This window comes from Patella vulgata, chromosome 3, assembly GCF_932274485.2.
Source record: "Patella vulgata chromosome 3, xgPatVulg1.2, whole genome shotgun sequence".
NCBI lineage: Eukaryota > Metazoa > Mollusca > Gastropoda > Patellidae > Patella > Patella vulgata.
In genome coordinates this window covers 68,136,433-68,155,326 of record NC_065881.2, presented here as the reverse complement: position 1 = coordinate 68,155,326, position 18,894 = coordinate 68,136,433, and the positions used below count along the sequence as shown (strand labels likewise).

The window sequence follows — 18,894 nt, the reverse complement described above, 5'->3', positions numbered from 1 at the left end:
ATATTGTTGTCCACATTTTCTTGTGAACACACTACATTTACGATCAAACCTTTTAAAATTATGCAAGTTTTTTTTTTTTTACATTGGTGCGACGAAGAATCATGTTGAATACTGCTGACAGTGATTTCCTTTGCTCACTTTGTGGAATCTTATGAAGGCTCTGACACCAAAGGTTGTCATACAATCTGCATAGTTCAGATTAGTCAAACATAGAAGCTTGTCGAATTTCAGCAATAATGCCCTTGTTTGTGTCCAGAATCTTGAAAATGTGCAAATACAGTATCGGGGTTACAACTGTAGTAACCTGGTGATAATTCTTTAGTGATTTATGATTCTTTTGTCAACATGGGCTGAGCATACTTCACCATGAATAGCTCTGACAAGATTTATATATACCGGTACATCTTCCATCCCACTATATAATATGCTATCTAACTAACTCTGCTAGCTTGCCATCTCATTGATAGCTGGTTCAAGCTGCATGTTGTGAAATGGAGAAAGCTATCAAGATTTTACAAGGAGTTCTTGCCCCTGTTACGAGACATTTTAAATGTTACAGAATTTGTTATGAGTGTTTGGTAAGTCAAATAAAACACAAAGTTCTGAGTTGTACAGCAATTTTATGTGGAATTGTTTCACCTGTCACCCAAATTGTAAAATAACTGTCCGAATTGTATTACACTGAATGTGGGTACTGTTGTAGTCCCAGCTACGATCAGTGGTTCTCAACATTTTTTTGCCAAATGCACACCTTGGAACACATGAAAAAATAGACGCACACCTGGCTAAATATAGTTGAATTTTGCAACATAAAAACATGGCAAGTCATAGACGGCATACAACCATAGACACAGACTAGTCATAAGATACAACCATAGACACAGACTAGTCATAAGACACACAGCAAGACTCAAACTAAATAAAGAAAAACACAGCCATGAACTTATTTTATTGCAGTGTTTCGAATCTCATCAATCAAATGGTTGGCTTAGTGTGCTGTTCAAAATTTCGCGACACACCTGTGTGCCGCAGCACACTGGTTGAGAATTAATGTTATAGATCATAGGTGAAAAAAATGAAATGAAAAGGTGTCTTAACTGAATGAAGAATAGCATAATATGCCACATAGCATGCTGAGGGAAATTTTCCCCCGACAGCAGCACTACGGACTACTCTTATATCGACTTCCACTTGTCAAGCTTTCTTTTAATATGCACGCTAATGTGTAAGCCTACACTGGACCTGTTTTTGTTTGTTTGTTTTTTGTCTTCTCCAAACGACTATATGTCTATGGCTAAAATGCTAGGTGTTCCGTCCTGCACCACACAGGGTCTAAAAGGGGACGCGATGATGAGCTTTGCCTGATGAATTTGAGTTTTTACACCCCCTTGATTTTTTGTGCCCCCTCGCAAATGGAAAAAATCATGCGGTTTCCAATGCTTAACCAGTTGCAAACATATACCATGGGTCAGATATGCTACAAATCGACTATGGGATGTTCCACACAACCCAATATTATTTGGAGACCCCCCTGCACACACACATAAATATTGTTTTTTGGGGGCAGACAGGATCATGTTCCTCGTGCAAAATCATGGGTCACCACGCTTCTGTCACTAAAACATTTACAAACACTCTAGCCAACAACATCCCAATATAACGCTATCTTTAACATACATTATGCAAGAGCTAAATCTACCCATTGCAAGTCTTTCTTATAGGCCTGAAATGTTATCTAAACTATTAATTAAACAAAACAAGACTATAACTCTTGATGGCATCGGATACTCAAGATTTTAACTAGATTAGAAACATTCGCCATTTAAAAATTTAATTTAAAAATGGGAAAGCAAGGCTAATTCTCGAATATACCAGTGGCCTGGTTACCATTATGCACATATCTTGCCAAAACTACAAACGGTGACAACTTGGCTCAGAATGGTGTAATTTGAATGAAATTTTCAATATTTTCATTTCACATTATCTATTTTTGAACTATTATCGCAAGAATGGTCAGCTCTTTATCTAACTCTTACATACTGTATCTTTAATGACTTAGTTCAAAAACATGCTGTATTTAATTTTTTGTACGGTACCTAATAATGGAAATGGCCAATAAGTTTTATTTTAATTGAAGTAATTGCGCTGCTGGATTTTTCTTCTTTTTTCCGGTGGGGAGGGGGTATGGGGGCAATTTATCACTTGTCAAGTGTTATTGTTTAGAACATTTTCTGAATCTATAGCATGCCGGTCGGATAATTAATGTGTGAGGAAACCCGCGGATGATAGCCGCAACCAATCACATCGCTCGCTATAAAATACGGTAAATGTGGGGAAATCCATTCTCGTGTTAGCTACACTGCATCATCATGACTGTGCGGTTATCGGAATTTGGTGTGTAGAATATTCTTTTTCAATGTAGACAAGGAATAGGGACGATACGGTTATACAGATATGATGTAGCTTCTTGTTAGAAAATAAATCGTTGGTGAGTTATGAAAAAAATATAGGTTTTTTGTTTCTTTTATATTTTACTTAGTGATTACACGCTTTTACAACGTGCTTGGTCTCTCTTTTTCAATCGGCCTTGACTTAATGTTGTGGGCAAATTGGGAGAGGTCTGGTTCTGTTGTGTTTATGAATAACTTTGCTTCAGTGGGGCTGGATAATATCTGAGGAATATTTGATATTCATTCATCAATAAGTGACTTCTTATTTGATATTATTTATAATCAAAGGGTAAATGATTACACGTAGTGTTGATTTTATTCATTTGATCGATTGTGTAAAGTTGTCCCCGATATACCCACATTTGCACTTTACAAGCCATGATGCAATTTGCAAACTAAAAATTAAATTGTGAAAAATACAATCCGTGTATATTATTTATGACAAAATGTTTACTGTCAAGAAAAATATCTAAAACTAATAAAAAGGTAACCTACTAACTGAAAGCATTAATTTTCTATTTAAGACTAAGAGATTTCAATTTAGTCCTAGTCTACTCCAAAATTGATCACGAACTGTAAATAGTTCTTTGCACACCATGTACACAGGTCCTTTGTTTTTTCCCATTCGAATGATTAGATGTTTTTCCTTTCTAGACCCGCCATCCTACATCCCTGACAAGAGAAATCCATGCTGGAATTCCCAGTAAAATTTCTCAGCCAGAACAATATACCATTGGATCAGACCTCTCGTTTGGGCAACCAGCTCCTTGGCCTATTCACTAAGCCACTGTAACTCCCTGTCTGTTTTTACAGCTGGAGCATCAAGATCTTTCTGAAATCAAGTGAAAGATTCTGAAATATTATATTAATGTATGTTTTTTGTAGAGCTCGTAAGTGCTTCTGTAATTTTTAATTTTGGGTATACCCAAAGTTAAATTGGGCTTTCCTGTGGCAGCAGATGATTGTTTTAAGTGCACTTGGTTTTCATCATCAGTCCTTATAAAGAGATCCATTCTATTGCTGTGATATTTTTACCGAACCACTGTCAAATCCAGGATGTCGTGATATGTGGATCAAGAATATTATGCTGCTTATGCCCAAATGAATAATCTTACCCCAAGTTTTACAAAATTCCATTGAAAAGAATTAACTGCCAAAATTTCAATGGAAATAAAGTTCTCATCCATTGATGTTTTGTTTTTAATTAAATGTTAGTAATCCATTTAATCAAATGGATTAAGCTTTGGAAAAATTATATTTTTTCTGGGAAATGCATAATCCTGATCGGTGACTTCAACTTTGACAGTTAAAGTAGCTAAGTCTCTAACTCAGTATCATCATGGACCTTATCATCCAAAATCTTCGACATTGAAAATACGATTTATTTGTCAATTTAAATCAACATTGATGTTGTAATCTTACCGGGAAAATATTTAAGACAAAATAAACATTTTACCATTTAACAAGGGACTCGAAGAATGAGGCTACGACATATTTCACAAGTCATGTCAAACGATGACGGCATATTCATATCTGGAGAGAATGCGCAATAAATACTATGTAGACTAGAATAAACAGACGCTAGAGATTGTCATTTGATTGAGACTTCTGGCGTATTTTGCCGAACATAACTGATTTGAAATTAGAGTAAAAACGGAAACGATTCAATGTAAATCAGTTTATATACATTCATATTACATTATTATATGCGTTGCGACCCATTTTTGTCAATTTCTAGGTCCAAAATATTAGCGATTTAGCTCCTTTGAATTTAAAAAGTATAAAGAGAAACCACATTTAATATTGTCAACAGGTTTATCAAATACTGTACATATTAAAAGTGATGTAATTTTGAAAAAATACTTCAATTTATCCCCTTTTTAAAAAATTTATATTTTTTTTTTTTTATAAACAAAACTTTAAACCGTATTAAAAAACATACGCCTTTTAGTGTGTCATTGGCCTCCATAGCCAGGTGATGTTTTCAAGTAGATCTTTTTTATGTAAATCGATCATGTGACAGTCTAGTAAACATTATCTACCTCTTCTTCTGTATTTACTTTTGGTTATAGAACTTTCAGTCCAGATTTTATCTATTGAAACTAGAAATAAAAAATGTCCTAATTTATTTGTGGCCCTCTGGCTCTGAATATTGTTAGAATTTTAGATGATTTGATAGAAAACTTATTTATTATAAACATTGGTCTTGATAAAGAATATTTTATTTATTACTATACTAAAATATTACAAGCTTTACAACTCTTTATATAATACCAAGGTCTTCTATCTTTTTTATATCTATGTGTAAACTTGACCTTCATAGATATGATATTTGTAGTTCATATTAAATTCAAAATTTCTTAGGACGTTGGCCACTGAGCGCAGGAAGATTGAACTGTTTATATTATGGTAAATATTTATTGTTTCAGGATCATCAGAAAAAAATCCTTTTTTCTTCTAAAGACATTTTTTAACAACTGACTACAACTTTCATGACGGCCAAACAGTTGAAAATTTTATTGAACAAGGTCTCTGAAAATGAAAGATAATATCTGGGGCTAACACCACCATAACATGCCATTTTTAGTCTATTATTAAAATGGAGAAAACTATCATATTCAGGTTTTGGAAAAATCGAAAAGCCTCAGAAATTTCTGGAATCTGTCCCAAAAATTTTTAATATACCATTTTGAAGGCCTCAATGTGTTCCTCTTTCCTACCAAGTTTCAGCTTGATACCTTAAATAGTGACAGAGATAACCATCTTGAATGTTGAAAAAGTGATGAAGAAGACTTTTGCAATTCTTTGATTCTAAAACTAATCGAGTGAACTTCCGATTTTCGAAAAACCGTCAGTGAGAGCCTCAATTTATGGGATTCCACCAAAGAATCCAAAAATGAAAACCCGACGAAGATCCATTGAGAAATGACTGAGATATGGGTAATTTTTTGTCCTAACCGCAACACTATTCCGGTTTGTCAAAAATGACCCAATTTATATTATTTAATGAATAGTTCCACAGCTAGAGGCCAACAATATCTACGTTGGCAGAATGTTTCCACCATGCACAGTTTTGGCTACAACTGACTAAAGTAAAATCGGCAAGACAAAAAAAACAAAAAACCTCATACGAAAACAATAGGTGTTTCATATCAATTAAGGTACCAAAACATGTAATAAAACCTTGAAGTCCCAAAAATGAGTGTAAAACATGTTCACCAGTAGGCTACATATTATGGTAATTATAGAGATTTTAATTGCATTGATTCGATTTTAACAGAAGGTTTTTAGAAGTTGATTCTAGTTGGCTGAAAAGTTTGTTGGGATTTTCCAGTCTTCTCACTAGTCTTGTCATTTGGATGAGACAAAAAATGACGTCTTGTGTATTCCTTAGATAGCTTATAGTGCACTGTATGGATATCCCTGTCTACACAAGCCAGGGGCGGATCTAGGAATTTTTGTATGAGGGGGTTGGTTTGCCAGGTTCCTGTTAAGGAAATTTGGCAATGCATGATGCCATATATCACAAATGTCTAAATCATTATCTCGCACTTTGAATGCCAATCCCACCCCACCATCTGATCTGATCATAACATAAAGGACAAAGCACATGACCATGACACTTTTCTCATAAAAAGTATTGTTTAAAAAAAAATTTATGTAGCCAAGCAGGGGGACTGGGTTGCCCCCCCCCCCCAAACACCCCCTCTGGATCCGCCCCTGAATCCTGGTCATTGGTGCAGAAAAATAAGATGTTGAACCCATTCATTTCCCTATTGTTAGAAATAGGTGATCCATGTCCTTTACTTTCCCTATTGAGACATCTTTTTGTGCCAATGGAGTTGATTATAAAATATTCAGGATAAAGAATGTAAGCATTTGTTATGGTAAATAAATGATGTCAGCAAAAAATTATAATTCATTTCATGCTTATGTGAACAGTATTCAGGAGGCAAAACATGTGCAAATATTCAAAACATTTTTAGTTCAAAGTAGGTGATAATTATGGCAATAAGTAGCACATTTGTAATAGTGCTTTCCCTAAAACTGCCAATATTGAAACATCTACAATTTTTACATTGATGTTTTGTTACATTTTAATTTTGAACTTTAATGTTTTATATCATCAAAAATTTTAAATAGAGAATTTTAAAAAATATTCTGTGGGGTCTAAGGAGGAAAGAACTACCGTTGGATCGACAAGCATATATGAAATGGCTATTCGTTAGAGATTCATTAATAAAAAATCTGACATACTACAAACCTAGAAATTAATGTATAATGAAATTGAATCACCCCAAAGAAGGTTACCATAAATAAATAAGGAAAATAGAGTGACTTTTTATATAATGCTATGTAATGTATTGAAATTTTGTCTTCATTATCCAAGTAGGTGCAGAAAAGTACATGTAGAACATTAAACCCTATTTCACCTCTGTTTTGAAATGACCAGTATTTCACCTCTGTTTTGAAATGACCAGTGTTGGTCATATGGCTTTGAGTATTATTTAATAATAGAATCAGGTGATTAGTGCAGGAATAACCTGTTGATAATTATTTGATTGTTTTGAACTTGTTTGGTGATTTTATTATTACTTTGCTTCAAACTGTAACCATAACAACAAACAGTCATGCTCTAAATGTCTTCCAGCAAAATTGAGAGTTAAGGAACTGAAACTTACAATAGAATTATAGATACTTTAATCCAATTAAACACAATTATCAGATTCTATCTGTAAAGAACTAGACCATTTACTATTGATTGAGTGAACAGTTTTCAAATTCTAGACAGTAACCAAATGAGATAAATTCATGAAGAACTACAATGCAAAGTGAATACACCATTTTTACCATTTTGGGCTTTGGGAATCTGGAGTTGTCAATATTTAAAAGTTGTAGGTGACAAAAAGTAATCTTGAATCTATTTCTCTTTGTCTGCGTCCGCCTCTTTGTCAACATGTAGAGACGAACTTGGTTTTTTGTCCCATCCAGCTCCACTGAAAAGGGGAAATGACATTGAATAATCCAGAGGAACTTTCTCAACAAGTTTGTGTATATATTTCATCACAATTTAATACTTGATGTTAAACACCAGTTCATTTCACTTACTACTGGAGGATTGTATGGATTATATTTAGGAAGTCTGAATACCTGACTTCAAGTTCTTAAACTAAAAGTAAAATCTTTGAATGACTCATTTTGGCCTAAATAAAAGAGTTCTATCTCCTTTAAGGATTATGTGGGTGTGAACTCTATTAATAGTGTTTGTTTTCATAGATAGACCAAGACTGGCAATACAGTATCCTAGTTGTTGAACCTGTGGTTGAATAAGGACTATATAGAATAAAAAGGTAGAAAAACATAAACATATGCCATGGTTGACCAAGTAAGTAGAAATGGATGATCTAATTCTTGGAGGAAAACAGTATAATGTGACATCAATGACTCTAGTTCAGCTTGATTGCAGACAGTGTTTAGCATAACAGATCCTCCTGATGTTTTTTTACAAATAAGAAAGGGTTATAAATATAGTAATACAAATTTTTTATACGCCCACATTTTGTTTGTGGACACCCTACAGGTCACAATTCTTATCCAATTTTGACAAAACTTGAAATATAGGTTTATAACCCAAAAACCTTGGTTCCTTTTGATATATTCACGCATATGGGATAGTAAATAGCTGAATTTTGGCCCTTGATTGTACAAAAAATCGCGTTTTTAGCTTGTGGTCCCTCTAGAGGTCACAATTATTATCCAATTTAAAAAAACATTTGAATAGATCACTGTTCGCACCCAAATGATGGTTGAGTTTGAATTTCGGACCAAAACTGCCGGACAAAATGGCCGCACCTCGTACGCAAATAGTGTAAATATATGGTATATCAAGGTTGTGGACCCTCTACAGGCCAAAATTTTGATGAAACTTGAAATACATGTTAATAACCCAAAGATCTTGGTTCCTTTCGATATTCGCGCATATTGGATCGTAACTTCCTGAATTATGACCCTTGATTGTACGAAAAATCATATTTTTAGATTCTGGTCCCTCCAGAGGTCACAATTTTTATCCGATTTAAAAAAACGTTTGAATATATCACTGTTGCACATAATGATTGAGTTCGAATTTCATGAAAATCAAACCGAAACTGCCAGACAAAATATGGCCGCTCCTTGCACGCAAATTGTGTACATGTATGTAATACGAAGGTTGTGGACCCTATAAGGTCACATTATTTGTCCGATTTTGATGAAACTTGAAATATATCTTTATATCCCAAAGATCTTAATTCCTTTCGATATTCGCGCATTTCAGACCATAACTTTATATCTAATCTATGCTATTAGAAATTTTTATCTTTATACTCATTATTCAAGGACAGGTTCAAAAAGGAGGTTACTGTTGAATCGACTATCAAAATATTGCTAATCTTGATCTGTCTTTGAAAACAGACACTACAAAGAAACTATGCCCCGAGATAAGCTTTAAAGGAATTATTGTATACCTATTTAACAGTTTTCTGGGTGTGTTGATTAGAGTTTCTATGGTAGTCATAGATAAGCCCCTTCACTTGTGTGTTTTGACCCATTAAAATGGCCAATTGGCTGATCAGCAAGTGGGGTTTTGGGAAATGGCATGTGTATTTTCTTGCTTGCCAATCAAGGTTTAATATTATCTGTAAAATATTTAAATGAACAGTCATTGGCAAATATTGTTTGATAAAAATTGGATGAAAGTGATTAAATTAGAAATGTGCAATTAGTTTTTATTATTATTTAGCAGATGAACAATAGTCATTTCAAAATTTTAAGATCTTTAATTCTCAACATATTGTGCCGAAATTGGAAATTCACGTACTTGCTGATTTATCTTTCCAATCATATTTTTTACTTTTAATGGTTTTGTGAAAGATATGCAGACCAAAGCCCCTGATGACTGTTTTGAAACTTGGTGATATTATTTATTTGAGCCATAACTGACTACTTTCAAATTTATGAAATTTTGTTCTAAACAGAATTTCTTGAAAAACTTTTAAACTTTTTGTTTCAGAGTTATATTTAATTTAAAGCCTATGATCATAATACAGAAAAAAAATGATAGATGATATTTATTAATACTTTGTGGGATTGTTAATACACATCTAAATCTACATGCCATGTTCCTCTGATGTTATTTTTGTTTGATGGAATGAGGTTGAACTGTGGGGAAGCATCCATTAAGATTTTATAAAATCATAGAAGGAAAAATAATGACTGATTTCTTATTGGTAGATAGTGGGGTCCATTTTGTATGATATTAATTTTTAAAGCATAGGATGATAAAATGTATATACAGTAAAATGTTGTTTACGTAGTATGTTACATGTATATTTCTATAGTCTGATGGATATCATTAATTATCATTATATGGTGATAATGATAGATAATCTCCCTTAATAATTGACATATACTGTATAGGTATTGAATTAATGTCTTACTGTCCCTCTACATTTATATTAATGATTATATTGAGTAACATAAGTAATCTGTTAAGAGAAAGCCTGTTGTTGTAGTCAAGGTGCATTATTTTAGAGACCAGGCAGTTGTATTGTCCAGGAGACTAGTAGGAAACAAAGAGTTAGGGAAGTATTAGGTTTGGCACTGGTTAGACCGTGGGTGCGACAAGGGCAGGTTTGTGTTAAGATACTTCTCAGGTACCAAATTTTTGATGTAAATAATTGTTGTTTGTAAATAGTATGTAAGTAAATAACTAGAATATATATGTATATACTATAGTCAAGTATATTATTGTTATTTATAACATCTATGAACTATATATGATAAGTATGAAAATATGTTGACTTGGACATATTGATTTTATATGTACCTAACAACATGTCAGACACTCTTTCAACTTGTACCTGGGAGTATTTTTTCCTTGTACCAGACATCATAAAAATATCAATAAAAAAACTGAAAAAGAAAAAAATGTGCCGAACATACATGTAACGACAGGCACCAGAGAGATTGTGCTTGACAAAGCTTGCCACTATAGAGTAAGCCAGTAAAATAGCCCTGGATTTAAAAAAAAAAACCATGGGATTCATTGGATAATCAAGATCCTAGTTAACATAATATTAAAGAGTACAAAATGTACAATGTACAAGATACTTTGTCCTTACAGAAATTCGGGGGTTGGATGGCTGAATGGTAAGCTTGCGCGCGCTGTATCATAAAGTCTGTCATTGAGTCGACTGGCGTGGTTTCGAATCCCTGGTTGTACGTGACAAGGAGTAGGGTCGCCTGTCCAACCTTGTGGGTTTTCTTCGGGTCCTCCAGTTTCCTCCCACTGCTAAAGACCCCTATGCGCAAGCGAATTATTGAAATAAAATTAAACCATATGTTAGTCCCGAAATGACCTAGTTTGTGTCGAGTGGACGTTAAACCCCATTTCTCTCTCTCTCTCCTTACAGAAATTCAAAATAATAATAGGCCATAACTCCACTTTCAGGATACATTGCATGTCATATGCCGTCTTCATTAGTGCTATTGGTGCTGAAATATAAATAATATAAAGTTTAAATCTGGGTTGGTGTAAAATGCTTTCCAGCATGTCATTGCACTCCACCCCTTTATATCTATAGGCCAATGAAATGCTAGGGTTAGGGCTAGGGATTTAATCATCCAGTATATATTAAATCATCTGTTGGGCAGGAAGAGGCTTTACAATAACAAGGTTAATGTTATTTTACTTTTATTTGATTTGGTTTTAACATTTTGATGTTGTTGTGTATAAACTCCCTTTCTGCAAAGTTGTTAAAAGTGCAATGTTTATTTTTAGAGTCTTCAGATTAAATGAGCTTATTAAAGTAACGATGCATGATTTGCATTTTTTGGAAAGTATCAAATTTCTCACAGCTTAATCAATGCTAATATGTACCCAGATTAATTATTTAACATTAATTAAACATAAATTATGCAAGAGCTAAACCTGCCTGTTGCATGTCTTTTTTTAGGCCTGAAATGTTATATAAACTATTAATTAGACATTAATTAACTTATCCAAACCATAATTAACTCTCAATGCCATCTTATGTGTCAGATTTTCACTGGATTTGAATCTTGCGATAACATAGAGAGCCTGGATCAATAGAATCTTCAATTTGCCATATCTTTGTAAATACTGAATGGAATTGAACCATTTTTTGAACAGATATTCCTATTTGGAATTTAACTTTCACAATATTGTAGTTTGTAACAGATTCTTATACAGATATGGTAGTTTCATTTACTTACACAGCTTTGGTGATCTTGTGGACTAGGATTAGGTTCTTTCACCAGAATTAACAATCTTTTGGGCTTTCTTCTATAATTTTGCTACTTTGGGGGTTTTATGCTTTTTGTTATGATTATTCACAGTAATCTCTTTGGTTTAGGTAATGAATTTTGTTAGAGTTACACAAAATAAACCTGATAAGACTACTAAGAGTAACATTTATCAGAGCAACTATGGTAAACATAGCATGGTTTATATATAAGAGAATTGCTGATTCATCTTGCCACATGAAGGGAAGGTTTACCGAGGAGCAAGGCACATGTTGTAAGGTTACAGCTCTATTCTAGTACATGTACTTATATACCCATTCTGAATGGTAAATATGTTTTAGTCCATTATGCAATGTAATAGCTTGGCTGAACAATCAATATCAAATAGATTATCACAAGAGAATACATAACAGGACAAGATAAATAGGATACAAGGACGTCTTGTTGGAATGAAGGCTATTAAAAATAGGTTTTTTGCCAGTTTAATAAGAGTGAATATTTTTAAAGACATGCAGAGTTATTTTTTAATCACTTGCAAGATGCTGAATTCCATTTCAATTCCATTCTGTATATTATATACTAATACATGTATATGATGAAAATTTATCAACACGTTGTCAGAAAAAGCCAGCACCAACAGTAAATTTGTTAAAATATTTTGATGGAAACCTTTTATAACCAATTGAATCCAATCCAGGTGATTATTTACTGTTGCCATTTTGATTAAATCAGATATTGTCTGAAAAATGCAAATGACAATTTCAGATTCAGTAGGGAAATAATTCTTGAAGGAATATTATCAATTCCATCTTCATTAAAATGTGTATGCAGAAGTTGTACTGGGATATACAGGATTTCTTAATGGTGTGTGTGTGTGTGTTACGCAGTTCTTTTTGGTGTTGTGGGTGCGGCACAACTTGTTTAGATTACTTAAATTGTAAAAGGGGGATTTCTTATTAAGTCAGTTAAAATCACATGAGCACCTCATTAATTGTGTAAATATGTCTGGTCATTTAAATATTTGTTTTAAAATTTCAGCACTACCAGTTAATTTTTGTATGTCAATCAAATACTATATATTAGAATGTAAAACAAAAAATTACTGTGTAATTTACTAATTTCTGATTTGAATTAATTAGGAGCGTTTTATAATGAAGATCTTTTAGAACATATTTTTAGTGTAATTGCCACAGTCTAAACTCCAACTTAAATAAGGATTTCATCAAGGCATATTATCAGATGAAGACTGAAGCCAAGGCCCCAATTATTTACGGAAAAAATTTGTTTGCGTGGGAAGTAGGATTTTCATCTTATTCTGCTTGTAATATTGGCGCAATCTTTGATAGTTTTATGCTTATGGGAGCTCAAGTAAATAATATTTGTAAATTGTGCTATTTTAATTCTCTGGTCACTTCTCGATTAGATAACTTTAATTTACTTTTAGTTGGTTTACCTTTAAAGCTTATATATAAATTAGTTTAAGATGTTGTACATCTCTATATTCTTTTAAAAAAACAACTTAAAACACATTTATTTAATCAGGCTTTTAACTGACTCTGTATACAATCAGTTAACATGTCCATAATCTTGTTGTTTATGTATGATTTACATTGTCACTTTGTAAAGTGCCCCTGAACATGTTATATGAAATGGCGCACTATAAATATGCTGTAATAATAATAATAATAATAATATATAGATTTCATATATCAAGGCCATTTTATAAGGTTTTGAACTACGGGGGCAAGGTCGGGGGGAATTTTTTAATTTTGACCGTCTAAATTCATTATAATTTTGATTCATATCAATGCAATTCTGTTATTAAAATGGTAATTATCTTGATGAAACTTTAATCTGGCTCGTTGATGCTTGGAAATCACTGCAAAGTTGACTTTTGTTAATTCCATTTATTTACTGTTGGCTTTAACATGGCAGCATCCTGTTATAATTAAAAACTCTATTACCATGGTGTTACAGAACGGTGATTGGCACTCTTCAATCTGTAGCACAGGCAATTAAAGCTAGTCAAATTAATTAGAAGGTTATTTATATTTTTTAACATTTTAAAATTCCATAATGTATAAAATTTCTATCTTTTACAGCTGGAGACTGTATAACACAGTCGGCCATTGACCAGATCAACGAACACAAATAAAATGGCATCACATAGTTGTTCATTTATAAATGGTACACAATTTACAGATGTCGTTATCGTGGGTAAGTAAAACATAATCACAAGCAACTGTTCATATTAAAATTAGCCTTGGCAACTGTTCAAATTAAAATATTAGCACAAGCAATTTAACTGTTCATGTTAAAATTAGCCCTAGCAACTATTCCTATTAAAATTAGCCCTAGCAAATGTTCCTATTAAAATTAGCCCTAGCAACTGTTCATATTACAAGCATTTGCCATGCAAGATACGCCCACATTTTGCAAGAGATGGACAGAAAACAAGCTAAAAAAAAAAAAAAAGATTTTATGCACAATCATGGGACATAATCCAGGAAGTTATGGTCCGATATGAATGAATATCAAAAGGAATTGAATATAAACATATATTTTAAGTTTCATCAAAATCAGATAAAAATTCTGACCTCCAGAGCAGCCATTTTGTCAGACATTTTCGGTCTAATTTTCATGATATTGAACTCAACCTTCATTAGGTTGTAACACTGATTTATTTAGACGCTTTTTAAAATCAGATAAAAATTGTGACCTCAAGAGGGGCCACAAGCTAAAAACGTGATTTTTTTTCGTACAATTAGAGGCCACAATCCAGGAATATTGAAAGGAATCAAAATCTTTGGGTCATAAACACATGTTTTAAGTTTCATCAAAATTGGATCAACCTTGATATTGCATACTTTAACACTATTTTTGTACATAGAGCGGCCATTTTGACTGGCAGTTTTGTCCATCAATTTGAACTTTTTCTTCACTATGGTGAAATGGTGATATATTTGAATGTTTTTTTTAAATTGGATAAAAATTGTGAACTCAAGGAGGACCACAAACTAAAAACGAGATTTTACGTACAATCAAGAGCCATAATTCCGGAACTTGCAGTCCGATATGTGTGAATATCGAAAGGAACCAAGATCTTTGGGTTATAAACATACATTTCAAGTTTCATATAAATTAAATTTTTGTCCACAAGCTAAAAACGTGATTTTTCATACAATCAGGGGCCATAATCCATGAAGTTTCTATCCGATACATGCTAATATCGAAAGGAACTGAGATCTGTTGCAGATAAATCTATATTTCAAGTTTCATCTAAATCAAATAAGAATTGTGACCTGTAGAGTGTCCACAAACAAATTGTGAACGGACAGACAGGGGTGACAACAATATACGTCCACATGAAAATGTAGACATATAAAAATTAATACTAGCAAACTGTTCATATTAAAATTAGTCCTAGCAACTGTTCATATTAAAATTAGCCTCCTATTCAATATATTTTAAAAATTTACATGACAATTGGAGAGTTAAATTGACATGAATTACTCACTGTTTGATGAAAGAAATTGAACTTGTTGAACCAAGCAAATATTAAAGGTCACTATAAAGAAAAAGATTTGACTGACAAAAACATTCACTGTAATGTGTATACACATTAAAGGTTATTCACCCCTTCTGTGCTCCGAGAAATTGACTGAATTTAAATACTTATTTATGATACCTATATTATACAAAGCATTAAATTGTATGTCATTATCAATTATTATTATCAATTATTGTTATCGAGAAAAACACACTAACAATAGCCTATATTCATTAAATGGTTTCAATGACAATAAGTATTTATATACCATTACTCTTTATCTATAGCTCTGTATGTAGAGGAGGCGTGTCTGTATGTAGAGGAGGCGTGTCTGTATGTAGAGGAGGCGTGTTCTGGAAAGTGATCGTAGCCATTTGTTCTAACTACATGGCAATCTGATTAAAATACAGATCTATATTTCGTTTTGTTTTTTATACTTTCGATAGCCTCCAATACATGAAGATCTGACCAGATGTAGTGAGAGGTTGTGTCAGAGGTCATATGAGCGGCTTTTGACTCTATGACATCAGACTTTTGATTTACTAACCAGCGTTGATGTTTCTACTGGGATACCCACAGTTCCGTTCACCGCACCCCAAAAACGTGTTGTAACGGACTGTTTCATTGGCTAATCCCTCACATCAACCATAATGCAGGTTATATGACAACTTTTCCAGATCCCAGTGTAGTAAAGTAAAATAAAGTTTTGAACCATAAAAAAACGAAACAAAATAGGATCTGGGTTTTAATCAGATTGACTCCACGGGCACCCCATCTTGTTATTATTTATTAATGTATATATGTGACCCGTGCTGGCAAATTGAGTCGCAATGAGGAATTTTGAAAACTGAGTTATTATTATTTACACATTCTCCATCTTATTATCTTCAAAATGATGTATGGTTGGTATGAATCAGACAAAAATTGACTGAGCTATATCCGTTTAAAGTTGCCCAATTCTGAAAAGGTAGTTTTGAGAAAAAGCAAGTTGAAGATATCGGAATGTTCTAAAACAAAATCACATAGCAACCACGCAGGGGACTATTAAAATGTGTCTGTCTGTCTTGTCTGTCAGTCTGTCCGTCTGTCCGTCACACTTTTTGGGACACAATAACTCTCTTTCTAATTGAGCTAGAATGTTTAAACTTGGTGTAGGTGTTTATTAGGTCAATGCCTTGATGGAGTTCGAATATGAGCTTTTTCTGCTTAGGGTAAGCAGAGATAAGCAATTTGATTGGTTGTTACTTTGGGACACAATAACTTTAGTTCTAATTAATTGAGGGTGATGAAACTTGGTGTATAGTTTCATTACATCAATACCTTGAATAATTTTGATAATGAGCATTTTCTGCTCAGGGTAAGCAGAGCGATAAGCAATTTGATTGGCAGTGACTTTGGAACACAATAACTCCCCTTCTAATTGAGCTAGAACATTCAAACTTGGTGTAGGTATTCATTAGGCGAATGCCTTGATGGAGTTCGAAGATGGGCATTTTCTGCTTAGGGTAAGCAGAGATAAGCAATTTGATTGGTTGATGCTTTGGGACACGATAACTGAAGTTCTAATGAAGTGAGAGTGATGACACATGGTGTATGGTTTATTACATCAATACCTTGACTAATTTCCACAATAAGCATTTTCTGCTTAGGGTAAGCAGAGCGATAAGCAATTTGATTGGTCGAGACCTTGAAACACAATAACTCTCCTTCTAGTTGAGGTAGAATGTTCAAACTTGGTGTAGGTGTTCATTAGGTAAATGCCTTGGTGGAGTTCGATGATAAACATCTTCTGCTTATGGAAAGCAGAGATACGCAATCTGATTGGTTGATGCTTTGGGGCCAATAACTTTGGTTTTAATTAAGTGAGAGTGATGAAGCTCCGAGTATAGATTCATTATATCATTACCTTGACTAAGTTTGATGATGAGAATTTTCTGCTTAGGCTAAGGATCGATAAGCAATTTGATTAGTCAAGACTTTGGAACAAAAACAACTCTGCTTTTAATTGAGGTAGAATGTTTAAACATCTTATAAGTAGATGTTCATTAGGCGAATGTCTTGATTGAGTTCATTGATTAACATTTCGAGATAAAGATAAACAGAGGTAAGCAATTTCATTGGTCGATGCTTTGGAACATAGAGAGTGATGAAACTTAGTGTATAGTTCATAATCAGTTTGATTGCTTGATACTTTTGAAAAAAAAATAAATGTGCGATTAATTAATATGTGTTATCTATTTATTTTGGGATTTCGGCGGGGGACATTAGCCTCACTGTTGGCTTGTTTCGTTTAACATTTCTCTCGGTGTTATAATTTAGAACAAAAGAGAATAGTCCATACATTAGTAATATAGGTTTTGTATATTATAACTTTTATGAGAATAACTTCTGTTAATCTCACCAGTTCATTAGCACCTTTGTGATATTGCTCAGGAGATTAAGATTGTTGATTGGGTAACCAAGTTTAGTCTTATCAAAGAAGTAGCCACAGCTATAGGTGTGTTATGTTATCTTCATCACAGAGTGAGCACTGTTGTGCAAGCAAGAAAGCAAATCAGAACACACAAATAATGATAATAATATTTTATTCACAACTACATTGTGATGCATTACAATATCAGATCAAATATCTTACAAAATAACATTAATTTTCAAAACATGTGTGATACATATTGATGTAATTGTCAATATTTAATGCTACATATCAACTAGAAAGGCTATATTTATATTCCTCTTTTTTGAAGGCAATCGGTACAGAACTTCCAACAGTTTCCATACATTCTTCAATATTCATTATGTTGAATTGAATCAGTTTACTTATATTCCCTTTTCATTTTCCAGTTTGTGCCCACTATGGTTGAATTTACTGAGTACACTCCTTTCATCCTTCTTCAGTGCACATGAAAGGAGTGTACTCAGTAAATTTAGACTTAGTGCACATAAACTGGAAGTTGAAAAGGGAAGATTAATATGCTCACCAAAAAAGAGAGGGGGGTTGGATGGCTGAATGGTTAGCACGTGCGCGCTGTACCATAAAGTCTGTCATTGAGTCAACTGGTGTGGTTTCGAATCCCCGGTTGTACATGACAAGGAGTAGGGTCGCCTGTCCAACCTCGTGGGTTTTCTCCGGGTCCTCCGGTTTCCTCCCACTGCTAAAGACCCCTATGCGCAAGCGAATTATTAAAAAAATAAAATTAAAGCATATGTTAGTCCCGAAATGACCTAGTTTGTGTCCAGTGGACCATAAACCCCATTTCTCTCTTCCCCCCCCCCCCCAAAAAAAGAGAAGAATTAACATCCACTTGACACAAACTAGGTCATTTCGGGACTAACACATGGTTTAATTTTTTATTTCAATAATTCGCTTGCGTGTAGGGGTCTTTAGCAGTGGGGGGAAACCAGAGGACCCGGAGAAAACCCACGAGGTTGGACAGGCGACCCTACTCCTTGTCACGTACAACCAGGGATTAAAAAAAAACATGGACCCACCCACAATGAAGTAAGGTGACAATAGTTTATTAATAGCTGTAGGTATCTCCTGGCGAATACAAAGTTTTGAGAGGGATGTGAAGCAAATTTTTTATAGAT

The 18,894-nt window shown here is 33.6% G+C and overlaps 1 protein-coding gene across 3 annotated transcripts in view; it reads left to right on the top strand.

Annotated features, from left to right (window-relative positions):
- The first annotated feature begins 2,376 nt into the window (after positions 1-2,376).
- The window catches only part of LOC126815700 (oxidative stress-induced growth inhibitor 1), a 29,302-nt gene continuing 12,784 nt past the window's right edge, over positions 2,377-18,894 (top strand). Inside the window, exons 1-2 of one of the 3 annotated variants that reach the window (XM_050541580.2) lie at positions 2,377-2,488; positions 13,859-13,973. In XM_050541580.2, coding sequence (XP_050397537.1) covers positions 13,913-13,973 — 61 coding nt within the window. In that variant the 5' untranslated portion in view covers positions 2,377-2,488; positions 13,859-13,912. Of the gene's footprint in view, positions 2,489-7,688; positions 7,837-11,702; positions 12,083-13,858; positions 13,974-18,894 lie in introns of those variants that run through there. The other 2 variants (XM_050541581.2, XM_050541582.2) reach the window with 2 other exon arrangements.